Genomic DNA, 12,425 nt, shown 5'->3' with positions numbered 1-12,425 from the left:
TTAGCGCTATGACAAAATGTGGAGGCTGCTGTCTGTCCTGATTGTTAACTCTCTCTGCTGCCGGGACGGACGCCAACCTCTCCGAGCCTCAGGTGAAAATAAATTCTGTTACAAAAACACTGAGTCATAGTACAGCACGGCACCTCGCAGCATTACAGTGCACAATATTAAAGAACAATGTCTTACTGGTACAGTGTTGAGCTCTCTTCAGCTAAACAAACACGTTTACGTTGCCAATCTGAGCAAATGAGGGGTCTCTCAGTCTGCCTCCTCTCCTCCCATCCTTCTTCCCCTTGTCTGAAAAGTAACCTCGCAGGACTTCAGCTGAAAAGTGATAATAGAGTAATTAGCAGCTTCAAAGCGTTCGTTTGCTCTCATACGTGCGGCACCGCTCATTACTCTGCAGTCTAAAACCGCCTCCTGAAACCCGGTTATGTATTTTTCTCCCTCCTCTCCTCCTCACCGCAAATGCACTCGTTCTCACCGGCTCTGAAATTAAACTGGAGAGAATATTGCAGCATAAGATGCAGAGCGCAGCACATAGACACATTTGCACTGCGTGGTGCAGTAGCACGGGAGCATATTGTACTGAAGGCAAAACAGGAGAAGACTTGGAAGGAGTATATCTGAAACACTGTTGACTTCAGTTAATATGATCCTCCGAGGTTTTTGTGCAGCCGTATTGAAAGTATAGAACAGACTAGCATATAATGCTGCGGACACGTCAGTTGTTTCATCCTTTACCCTCGTGTCCTACCGAGCAGGGATATACTGTTCAACATGAGCTCCCCCGCTTCACTTAAATCAGCATTTCCCCTCCTCATAAAGCAGATTATTTTTCCAGCTCGACAATAGTTAGGAGAAAGATTACAGCTGAATCCTGCAGCACCACCACATGCTGCTCAAACGCAGGCCTTTTGACCAGAACAATTAAAGTAATGCAAGGGACTAGGACTCATTTAGCTATTAACAGAGGCTCAGAGGGGGTAATGGCAACAGCACAGATGGCGAGAGCCGGTTTGTTATTTAAAGGTACAGTTGGGCGGGTGCAGCTCGGGCGAGAGAGGGGAGGAGTGTTTGAATGGGAGGGAAGAAGCTGTTGAGGGGTGGCTGCCTCTGCAGAGGTTCACTGAAGCCCAACCCCCCCAACACACACACACACACACACTTGTGAAATAATGCAGAGATGACTGCCACTACAGTTACAGGCCACTAGAAGGGGATGTGTGTCTTTATAAATAAATAAAGACTCTGCCCCAGTTTGGACTCCTCATGTGCTTTGTTACTACACCGGAGAGGCTTATGATGAAGGCTGTGTGCAGATAGTATTCACTTCATGGTCAAAGCTGCTGTACAGGAGCTGAAGTGAACTCTTGTGCTCGAAGCTGTACATGTCTGTTTTATTCTCAAAGTGTGTCTTGTCTTTCTGTTTATATAACTAAAGTATATTTTCTGTGTCGTCTTTCTTCCAGCGAAGTATGTCGGCTGCTACATGGATGACACACAGAAACGAGCGCTGAGAGGAGTTTCCTTTTTCGACTACAAAAAAATGACTGTGTTCCGTTGCCAGGACAACTGTGCAGAAAGGTATGAGAGGAATAAAAAGCATCCACTAGATATCCCTCTTCATCTCACTTATTTTATTTTCTACCGTCAGACATAAAGTAGAACCGGGAGCACGGAGGGGAGCTGGAATGGAAGTTAAAAACACTGCCGGTGATGAAAAGTGGTGTTATATAGAGCCAGAACGACCACAGATCTGATGTTGCTTGTCAGAGATGAGAAAATATCTTTGAGGTGCAAAATGATTAATAACACGAAGCACAGACGAAGGAAGAAAATGTTTATAATCTAGATTTTATAATCAAATTACAGTTTATATTCTGACAAAAACAAAACAGTATGTGATTTCTGCCACTAGGGGTCTCTCCATCAAAACAAAACAAAAGATGTAAGTAACATGGGATCATGGGAGTTGTTGTCTGTTTGAACATAATGTAAGTTCACAACTCGACAACATATATAACACAGGTGATGCACAGATGTTATATATACTATTTTAAATATCTATGAACATCTTTATTTGTCACCATGAGAACTGGGCACAAAGCATGTGCAGATGAAGATCATGTGATACGACTGAAAGCTCCACAGGCTATTTAATCCGCTTTAAGGTGCAATTATGTCAGTTGTCAGTTTAATGTGCGATCTGACGACACTGAAGAATAACATCACTGTCAAACTAGAACACATTATATGGCAAAACGTATCTGGAGACCATTATTTTGTGCACCTTTGTTTATCTTTGGGCTTGCAGAGTAAATCTTACTGCGACAACATGAAGGACATTAAAGACAACACGTGTTCCAGCTCTGTGTTAACAGCTGGGGGAAGGTGCTCATCCTGTTTCGACACAGCAGTGCCCCTGTAACAAAGTTGTTTTTTTGAGTTTATTGTGGAGAACCTTGACTGGCCTGAACCTCATCCGACCATGAGCAGATCGACCTGTTATGGAGGAAAAAAAAACGAGCCGTCTGATCCCTTTTAAAACCAATTTCTCCCGCTGACTGTGCACAGTGAACTCTTAGTCTGTGGTGGAAAACTACCTACAAGACAGGAGCACATAACTGAAGCTAGATTGACACTGTCGCTTCAAGAAAGGGCCTCTATGATAAATGGGGGCCACGTCAAGGCCTATTAATTAAACTAGAATAGATCAGTTCACACATCCTGTGGAGGCTCCATGTTGTTAGTGTGTATGAAGAGGCTCTTGAGATGCAACAACAATCAATTTATCCTATGTGCCAAGAGCGACACGTGAAAATATGTGACACAAGTTGTCACCAGTGTGTCACCCTTTGCACGGGAAATCAACTTAGTCTTACAATACATTGTGCTAAATGATGCAAAAACATCTACAACAGTGAAGCCATGCAGCATATTTAACGCAAATATTTGAGACAATATAGAATAATCTCTCACAGCAAAGTATATTCAACTGATCTGCTGATGAAAAATGTTGCAAATTACCTTTAATCTCATGAGAAATTTCCTTCATATTCATATTGGATTACATGCTGCTTGTAACTTGAGTCCAGCGCGAGAATGGCGTACCCCGCCACCAACAATGAAAAGTACTTTATAGAAAGGAAATTGAGGATTGTAGATACAACTGAGTGGCTGTCTTGAAAACATGCAGACCGCAGATAGCTTCTGAAACAAGGTCTTGTTTCATGAAAATGTAAGTATTTAAGAGACTCCTTTGCTTTTTCTGTGAAATCGGTATGTGGATTTTTGACAAAACACATCTGACACTATCCAGAAAATCCACGATTCAAGAGTTCAAACCCTTTTGCAATTCTTTTGCCCTGAAGTAATTTCCTACTTAGCCTGGTTGATAGTCTGGCCTTGTGTCCAACACCTTCAGGTTGAACTGGAGAGCCGACCGCGAGTCTTATCTCCCAACATCAGAGCTCAACCTCAGTCGGGCTCTTGAGACTTAATGGGAGTAAACAGCTGCTGCCAGGTTCTAGAAATCTTGTCGAAGAAGAGTTTAGGTTGATTCTTTAAAATCCACATTTTATTGGTATTAAAATCCTGATGTTTATCAATTCTTGGTGTTTGTACGGGGTGAAAGCATTTAGCAGCGTCCATCTCTCTGCTCCTCTCCTCCATTTGTCCTCTTGTTTCCTCACCCATCTTCCTCCCACCTCCTTTTTTCTCCCTGAGGAATCTCTATCTAATGCATTGAATTACACTCATCACTGATTCGCAGGGCGGAGAATAGGAGCAGAGAGAGATGCTTGTTTTTTTCCTCCTTCCTCCTCTTGCTTTTTTTTTTTTGCTTCTCCAGGAGCCGCCGGTTAATAAAAACAGACAAGCAAATGAGGGGCAACAGCACACTGCAGCACATGGAGGTTTGGGTTTGACTGACAGCCCAGGGGATTTGTCCTGTGTGAGGGGTGTGTTAGGCGTCTAATTGCATTGGAAAAGGCCTCCTGGGAGTCAAATCCTCCATGAGGCAGAGAAAGAAAGGAAGCAGAGAGGAGACCTTGTGTCATGGATTCAGTTTTTCAAGTATATGTTTAATTGGTGTTGCCTCAAAGCCTCATCGTCACCAAACAGAAAGATGTTATTGCACTTCAACATCTTCTCTGCTGCTCTGAATGATGATCTGTGAAGGATTAAGACACATAATGAAGCTTCAGAGCGATCCGTCCTCCTTCATGAACAATGCTAATCCGTCTTCCTTTTCTTTTTAACCTCCAGAGGTTACATGTACGCAGGTTTGGAGTTCGGCGCAGAGTGCTACTGCGGCCACAAGATCCAGACGGCCAACGCTTCGGAGAGCGAATGCAACATGGAGTGCAAAGGAGAGAAGAGCAACCTGTGCGGAGGAGCCAACCGACTGTCCATCTACAGGCTGGAGCTGAGCCAGGAGTCAGCGCGCCGCTGTGAGTCTCCCCCGCTGCTCCATACAGGAGGCTGTCACGTACACACAACAGAGCACAGCCACCTTTCAAATGTGAATCATTTCTTTATAAAAAGAAAAATTTGATATTAAGAAAAGAGCAGGGTGCACTGATATAATCCACCGAGACACAAAGATGCTATTTTTGAGGGGAAGATATTTGTTTTGTTTCGGGTTAGCGCCACAGTTTGGGAGCAGGCTGCTTTTGTTGTGTTTACCTCTTTCCCCCGGAGAGAGCTGTGCTACCTACGCAGCCGTGGTCTGCATCCCAAACACTCGGCTGCCTGCTGCCGGGAAACTGAAGTGAGCTGAAGAAAGAGGCTGATTATGAGAAGCGAAAATAGATGTGTGTGTGTTAAGGTAGTTGCAAGACGTTGTGGGTTCACTTTCCTCTGTACTTTTCTGCTGTGATATTTTAAAAATCCCCGGCCATTAGGTGAAGTAATTTTTGACACTTTCCTTGCTCTTCCTTTTTCTCATTTGTCGGCTTTTTCTTAGAATTAATCTGCTGATACAAAAGAGTTGGTGCACACATCTGTGAGCGGATATTAGAGCAACTCCTGGATCTAAATCTCACTTCAGTGCTGTTTGTTTATTATTATTTTCATTTCTGCTTTTTCCTCCTTCTGTTTGCCATCTCATCAGACTGCTGAATAAGCTCTTCATGCCTGTGTTTTCACCTCTGACCCTGTTCGCCCGTCATGTGAGCCCTTCTCAGAACATCAAAGAGGAAATGCAGGAAATGTGTCGAGGTGGTAGTTTTGAGGTTTTTTTTGCAACTTCATGGCTACGATCTGTTATTTGCTGTGCTGCGTTTCACAGCTCATCTGCAAAGCTTAAAGATTTAATTCAGCTGGTCGTCCACCAGATCAGTGATCTGTTATTTGTCTTTGTGTTTGTTAAATGTTTGGATGCTGCATATATATGAGCTAACAAAGCGTTTCAGTTTGATCTAAAAGGCTTTGCCACATTTGAGGGCAAAGAAGGGCAGCAGAAAGAGGATGCACCGAAGACATACTGCAGGGAAATAGAGAGAACACGGACATTAAAAATGCAACTTTTAGTCGGAGAAAAGGTCGAAAAATTAATAAAACATAACGCACGTGGACGGAGCTACAAGCCTCACAGCGTTGGTAGATTAGCTGAGGAGTCTTGGTGGGGTGCTGTTTTTTTAGCAGGAATAAAATAAGGAAGAATTACAGCAGACACAAGGCTCAATTTTGCAAAATGTATGCAGACGTCATCACTTCTAGCTCTTTACTGTCATAGATACCAATGTATGACAGTAAAGAGCTAGAAGTGTTTGGTTTTCTCCCTCTGTTATTAACACTTCACATGTAGAATGACATCAGAGACGGCCTCTGTGTGTCAGCGTGGGTGACGTATTGACAGCGGTCAACTAAAAGCAGTAATTTTCAACCTCTTACAAACCGATGCTGCTCACCACCTTCCTGTTAAACCATGATTTAAAAACCACTTTATCTTTTGCAGATGTTTTCTTTGATTATTCATTCAAAACTGTGCTCAGGCTGGAAAACTAATTATCGTCCAGTCATTCTGTACAATTAAGCAAAGATGACGCAAACATCCAAAGTACGAGACATCCTGCAGATAACAACTTCCCTGTGCCAGGCCGAGGCAGCTCTTCTTCTGCTCTCGTGATAAATGGTCTATCCATCAGACCAGAATGAAGGCCTGAGGTTAAAGGTCATCAACACACTGCAGGGATGTAACTGCAGCCATTGGTTGAATTTGTTGGCAGGTCAGGGCCTCAGTAGACTCGGGGGAGAGTCCCAGAGGGAACTCTTCATCAGGGGTCAGCACACAGAGGCCAATCTGATGGAAGATGATGCTCAGTAACCATAAAACTGGAGTATACTGAGCTTCCTGTTAATATCTTGGTTGTGTGTGTGTTTCAGACGGCAGCGCCATCTTCAAAGGGTGTTTCCACAGGCCGGACAACGTCACGCTGGCTCTACCCTTCAGCACCGTCATCAAAAACATGTCCGTGGAAAAGTGTGTGGACACGTGCACGGAGAGGGTGAGGGGACGCGTGTATTCATGCATTGTGCATTTGTTGCATGCGAGTGCGTCTTCGGTGTGTAACGGCTGCCGTGTTTCAGGAGAAAACGCTGGCTGTCCTGGCCGGAGATCGATGTCACTGCGGCTTCCCGACCCCGCTTTTCTCTCTTCATGAGCTGGAGAACGAGGACATGTGTCTCAACCGCTGCCACGGGGAAGAGTTTGAGAGCTGCGGCACTGACGAGTACTTTGTGGTGTACCAGACGCAGGTTCAAGGTAAACCTCAGAGCAGCAGCAGTCACAGCAGCACATGAAGGGCACAGGAGAGGCCGTAGGAAGCTCAAGTGTCAGACACACTCGCATGTGAACATTGACAGCAGCAAAGGATGAATCGAGGAGTCTCACAGCTTGAGGGAAAATAAATAAGTTTATTTTGTTTCAGCGTCGTCATAATACATTTATTAATCATACATAGCCCCAACAGATACATTGCCACCTCGCCAAGCATCCTGCTATCAGCTGAGTTTACAGAAGAGCACACTATTAAAATGTGTTGTGTTTTTTCACACTTTCAAAGCAAATGCACTCATTTCAGATCAAGCTCTTTACCACAGGAAGTGGTGGTGCTCGTACTGCTTATATCCGCAGAGGCTGCCAGCAAACAATGAAACTTGGTTGTGGCAAACTTTGATATATGTTTTATTTCTTTGTTTTTTTATCATTTATAATCAATGTATTGCAGCTTTTTATAATTTAAAGTTATTTAGGTAACACTTTGTAATAGTGACCATTGATAAATAGTGATTTTTATAGTTAATTAAACTTTAGTTATTTGACTTTTGGTTATAGAAGGTCCACTCATCTTCATGATGGCCTTCCACATAATGTTTATAGACAAACTACACAGTATTTATTTACCATTTACAAAGTATTATAAACATCAGTTGCAACTTTACAAGAAAGAAGTGCTTTATTAACGGTTTACTAACATTTCATTGTTTGTTAACAACGAATTAACTATAAATTTACAATGTTTTAATGATTATTAGCTTATTATAGTTAATGACGTGTTTTGTAATTAACACTTAAATAAGCAAATCTCAGGCAGAAATAAAAAAAGATAGAAAGAGATATTGACTCTTTTATCATTTACTTTATTTAAATTATTATTACAAAATGTCGTAGAAGTCTCAGTATGAGTCTGTCTCTATCATGAGTGTTGTTGTGGGCAGTGTTTCCTCAGTGCACCAGGAAGCTGTGGCTCGGATCAGCAAAAAAAACAAAACACACACACACAGAGGCCAGTAAACAAAAATGCCATGAAGCGACTAAACAAAAACAAGCACGGAACAAGGAAGTGAACCTGCGAATACTCAGAAATCTGCAAAAAAAAAATGTCTTCAGTATTTTCTGACCAGAAACCTTCAGCCGACACATTTGCGTCAGTAAGTGGAAGTTATTAGGAAATTTGCGATGAAGAGGTGTCGAGCTAACAAACTCACAACAACAGAACGACACCACCACATGTCGACATCCATGACTTTAGACCTTTTTGACCTTTTTCTCGAATGGTGTGAAACGTCTTTACCACAAACTTCCAGTATTTCAACATATCAAGGTTCTCTTCAACCCACCTAAGCAGGAAGTTGCTGAGTTTCAGTATCTATTTGGAGCTTCATTGTGTTGAGACATAGACGACCCCTAATTTTGGCAGCACTGTCACAGATCACGTCCGTGTGTATCTGCGCAGATTTCTTTGTTTTCACAACAAATCAGTGCTAAAAGCCTGTTGGTCTGTGTGTGTTTTGTCAGATAACAGGTGCATGGACCGCCACTTCCTCCCGTCTCGTGCCAAGCAGCTGGTGGCCCTCGCCAGTTTTCCTGGAGCCGGCAACACCTGGGCTCGCCATCTCATAGAGCTCGCCACCGGCTTCTACACCGGCAGCTATTATTTTGATGGCTCCCTTTACAATAAAGGTAAAGCATCAACATTTATTTATGACCTGACGTGATTAACAAACGTATTCGTTATCGCCTCTGTGAATTACAACCACGCACTGTGTTGCTGTTTCTCAGGGTTTAAAGGGGAGCGGGACCACTGGCGGAGCGGGAGGACGATCTGCATTAAGACACATGAGAGTGGCAAGAAGGAGATCGAAGCCTTTGACTCGAGCATCATCATGATCCGAAACCCCTACAAAGCCCTCATGGCAGAATTTAACAGAAAATATGGCGGCCATATTGGATTTGCCTCGCAGGCCCACTGGAAAGGAAAAGGTGAGCTGCTGTCACCAGCGTATATCATCAATATCAGTGTGAATAATCAGTGTAGCTTTTCTCAAACTGAACGTAACATTTTATATTAAGGTCCTTATAATAAGTGTTAGTTAGCTGGTAAAAAGGCTCCTATAAGTCCTCATAAGATGATTATTAACATGTTAAAAGGACTATTTGTGTTAATAATAGCATCCTTAACACATTTATTGTTAGACTATGAGACATTTATTGGGTTTAACTAATTAATTAATAGTTATAGTTGACCTTTTCCCAACTACATGCAAGACACTGAAGTATGGTGGCCTAGAAGGTCAAAACATAACATTTCATAAAACAACAGTTCATTGAACACAACTCTCTGAAATGTTGTATTTTCTGTTGTGTTTTGACCTTCAGAGCCACCGTACTTAACACTTTCTTCAGTTTACGAGGAGATTATGTGTCTGCGAGCATTTGGCCAAAATCTACCAGCTGAAGAACAAATGAATCATGACTGGTGTTTTGCCGAGTCTCAGTCCTCACACTGTTGTTTCTCTGCGGTTTTAATCTCAGTCGTCACGCAGCAGCCACTTTGAAATTTTGAAATATTAAACAGAAAAGTGAATATGCCACCGATGTCATCACAGAATATTTGTGGTGATATTCTAAAGAATTGAGAAACTGCTGACGGTGACGTCGGATGGTGTGGCAATCGAGGAAATGAGCAATAAAATCCAGGCCTGTTTCGGTGGCTCTGACCTTATAAAACAAAGTGGTCGAGGACAGAGTTCTTGATTTTGAAGACGAGCTATCAGGCACAAACTGCTTTCAAAAAATGAGAAATGAAACAATCGGTCGACGAACCACAACCCCAACCCTCACTCTGGTTAGTCAGATCATGAGCTGTGTCAGCGGGTAAAACCAGCTCGGTTCTCTCGACTCTCTCGTGATACGCGTCTATGTCGAAGGTGTGGACAGAACATTCTTCACACACATTCCCACCAGCTGACCCGGCAGGCATTTTGACTTGTCAAAGCAGGAAAAGCACATCTAGGATTTTGAAATATTAATGATGGCTGCATTCCATTTAGGTGAGCCAGTGCCAGGGCTCTAGTATTGTGCATGCTCGCTCACTGACATGACTTACCGGGAGCTGTTGTTAACATTTCTGGTCCCACCTGTCAAAAGTCAAAATGTCTGCTGTGGCGTTATATAAATCACCAATTAATTGTCCACGTGATATAAAGACTCCTCGGTCATGAAGCCTAATGTTACGTGACAATGTGGTTTATCAGTCAAGGGTAGTGAACTACACTACAGACTACACTACAGTCTCTGTTAACAGTGACAGCGAAATGTCTATATAGGACACAATGTTCTCTGCGCAAAGAAATAAATAACACATTTAACATTTGCCGAAGTTACAGGAAGGCCCAAATAATTAAGAATTTTTCATAGACATAGCATTTCATAAAGTTAAAGTTTCTTCTGACTCAACAACTCACAAAATTGAGAGATTTTATAAGGGAGTCTGGTGAATTTCTCAACCTCTTTGTCTCTTCGTTGTTGTCGACTGCACTGCTTTAATCTATAGCATGTTGGAACATTTGCCGTCTGCTGTAATGTAACTTTTTCAACTTGTTTCACATTTATGTTAATAAGTATATGATATAAGTTATCCTGGCCATGTAGCCTGACCTCTCAGCACCCCCAGCTGTGACTGACTTCCAGTCTACCTGCTGTTACAAAGATTAAAACATTTTGTTTAAGGGAAAAACATTGCTTTATTCTCTGAGGGAGCATTACAGTAGCCAGTGGCTCGATAGCTACTTAGCACACAGACTCGAAAAACAAAGATCTAAACTCCTTGTCTTCTGTAGCGATTAAACAAACAAGATCGAACATTTTAATCAACAAGCTGTTGAGGTGCTGGTCGGCAGACTAAGCTAGCTGTTTGACCTTGTTTCTCCAGTCTTGGTGCAGAGCTGAGCTAATGGGCTGCTGGCTGTAGCTTCATAATTAAATCAATTTAAATAAATAAATGTAAATAAATGTTTTATCCAAAATGTAAAAACCTTTCCTTTAAGATGCATTTGGGAACAAAACATTTTTAGCCTTGTGTTGCAACATGTGTGTGTATTGGAGTAACTTCCTCTTAAGTTCTGCTCAAGAAGTAAAAAACAAATGATCTCACAGTTTCTGTAATAATTAGCTGCCTGATTTAAAATGTTAATGTTAATATATGATATTAAAGGAGACTTATTTCGTCCCTCTTTAAGTCGATATTGTGATATATTTGGACATTTTGTCTGACACCCGACGTGTCACCCTGCATTGTATAACCATTTAATAATAGTGTGTCAGCACATTTTAATTCCTCTTGAGTCTACGTGACGATTAAAAGAGGTCATTAACGAGGTCGTCGTTCACGGCGTGATTAAAGAAATGAAACCTTTGGGTCCCTTTAACTCTTTTTGCCGAGATATCATTATATTTCATGCATATTCTGCCGTTCTCGGTGCATTCACGGCACCGAAGTGGGTCTCGGTAACCATGGCAACTGGTTTTGTCTCGTCTGCGTATCGTCTTCCTGACTTTTCTGTGAGGTTTTTAATCGATTTTCCAGAGGCTGGAGAGTTGCCGACCCAGCAGTTGTCTCTCCCTTTGTGGAAACATCAGCACATTTGGCCTGCCGCTTCCGATGACTGTTTATTCCCTGTGTTGTTGGGGAAATGATGCGCTGACATCAGTGAGGAGAAAGGCTGTATGACAGCTGCCACTTCGAATACGAGGGAGAGGATCCAGTCTGAGAGTCGGCGTGACATTGTGTTCGGGGCGCCGCGTGTACAATTTGATGCGCTCACCTCTGCAGAGGGAGACTGTGGGGCTCGGGTGATGTTACAGACACTGATGCCTCCCAGTGTGACCCCTTAAAGTCAACTCAGGGGCAAGTGTAACTTATTTTGGAGGGCGTGTTATTAACAAAGCACAGTCTGCTATTTTTCAGCGTTATCTGTTCTTATATAAACATCTCATTTAACCAAAATCAGAATCTGCCTTATTGGCCAAATATGTGTCCAAATGCAAGCAGCTGGTTGTTCAGAGGGAAGAGCTGTAATTATTTTTAAGTTCAGTTTCCTTTAGAGAGCCCGACAATAAGGAGAACAAACCCAGTGAGGTCACAGCTGCAGTTCCTCACTGGCTCCATAGAAGCTTGTTAGATCCCGTATATAATATTCTGTCGACTGTGGTACTAAAGTTGCAGCTCTCATTGGTTTCTGAGACAGCACGTCAAACCCGGCGGGCTTTAGACTTTAACGACGACCTCTCCGAACTGTAAAGATGGATGCTAATGCAGCACGGCGCCTGCCAGAGGCAGCTTTTTATGGGCCGGTAGATTATCAATGACTAAAAGATGCAAGCAGAGGATTTTTCCTACAGCAGCTCAGCAGTTTGACTGACAACCAGAAAAACTTCCACTTTACTGTCCAAACATTAATAACTTCATGTACCCCGCTGCCAAGAATTGCAACAGACCTCTCGAGGTAAATGACGTCAGCGTTCGGCTGTCATGACTTTCACTTCCTCTAGATTCAGGTTGAAGTTGATTTCTACAGTATTTGTTTTATTTTGTTTTGGTTTGAGATCAGGGTCTGTATTTAACAAACTGCTGAAC

At 42.6% G+C, this 12,425-nt stretch overlaps 1 protein-coding gene across 1 annotated transcript in view; it reads left to right on the top strand.

Moving 5' to 3' along the window:
• wscd2 (WSC domain containing 2) overlaps positions 1-12,425 on the top strand; it is a 40,597-nt gene that overhangs the window by 25,433 nt on the left and 2,739 nt on the right. Inside the window, exons 3-8 of the mRNA XM_084359154.1 lie at positions 1,473-1,587; positions 4,270-4,454; positions 6,391-6,512; positions 6,595-6,769; positions 8,306-8,470; positions 8,570-8,770. Coding sequence (XP_084215280.1) covers positions 1,473-1,587; positions 4,270-4,454; positions 6,391-6,512; positions 6,595-6,769; positions 8,306-8,470; positions 8,570-8,770 — 963 coding nt within the window. The remainder of the gene's footprint in view (positions 1-1,472; positions 1,588-4,269; positions 4,455-6,390; positions 6,513-6,594; positions 6,770-8,305; positions 8,471-8,569; positions 8,771-12,425) is intronic.

The sequence above is a fragment of the Pagrus pagrus genome (assembly GCF_965226575.1).
Source record: "Pagrus pagrus genome assembly, chromosome: 8".
Classification (NCBI taxonomy): domain Eukaryota; kingdom Metazoa; phylum Chordata; class Actinopteri; order Spariformes; family Sparidae; genus Pagrus; species Pagrus pagrus.
The sequence above is the reverse complement of the archived record's forward strand: the minus strand, read 5'-3'. Positions and strand labels throughout refer to the sequence as shown.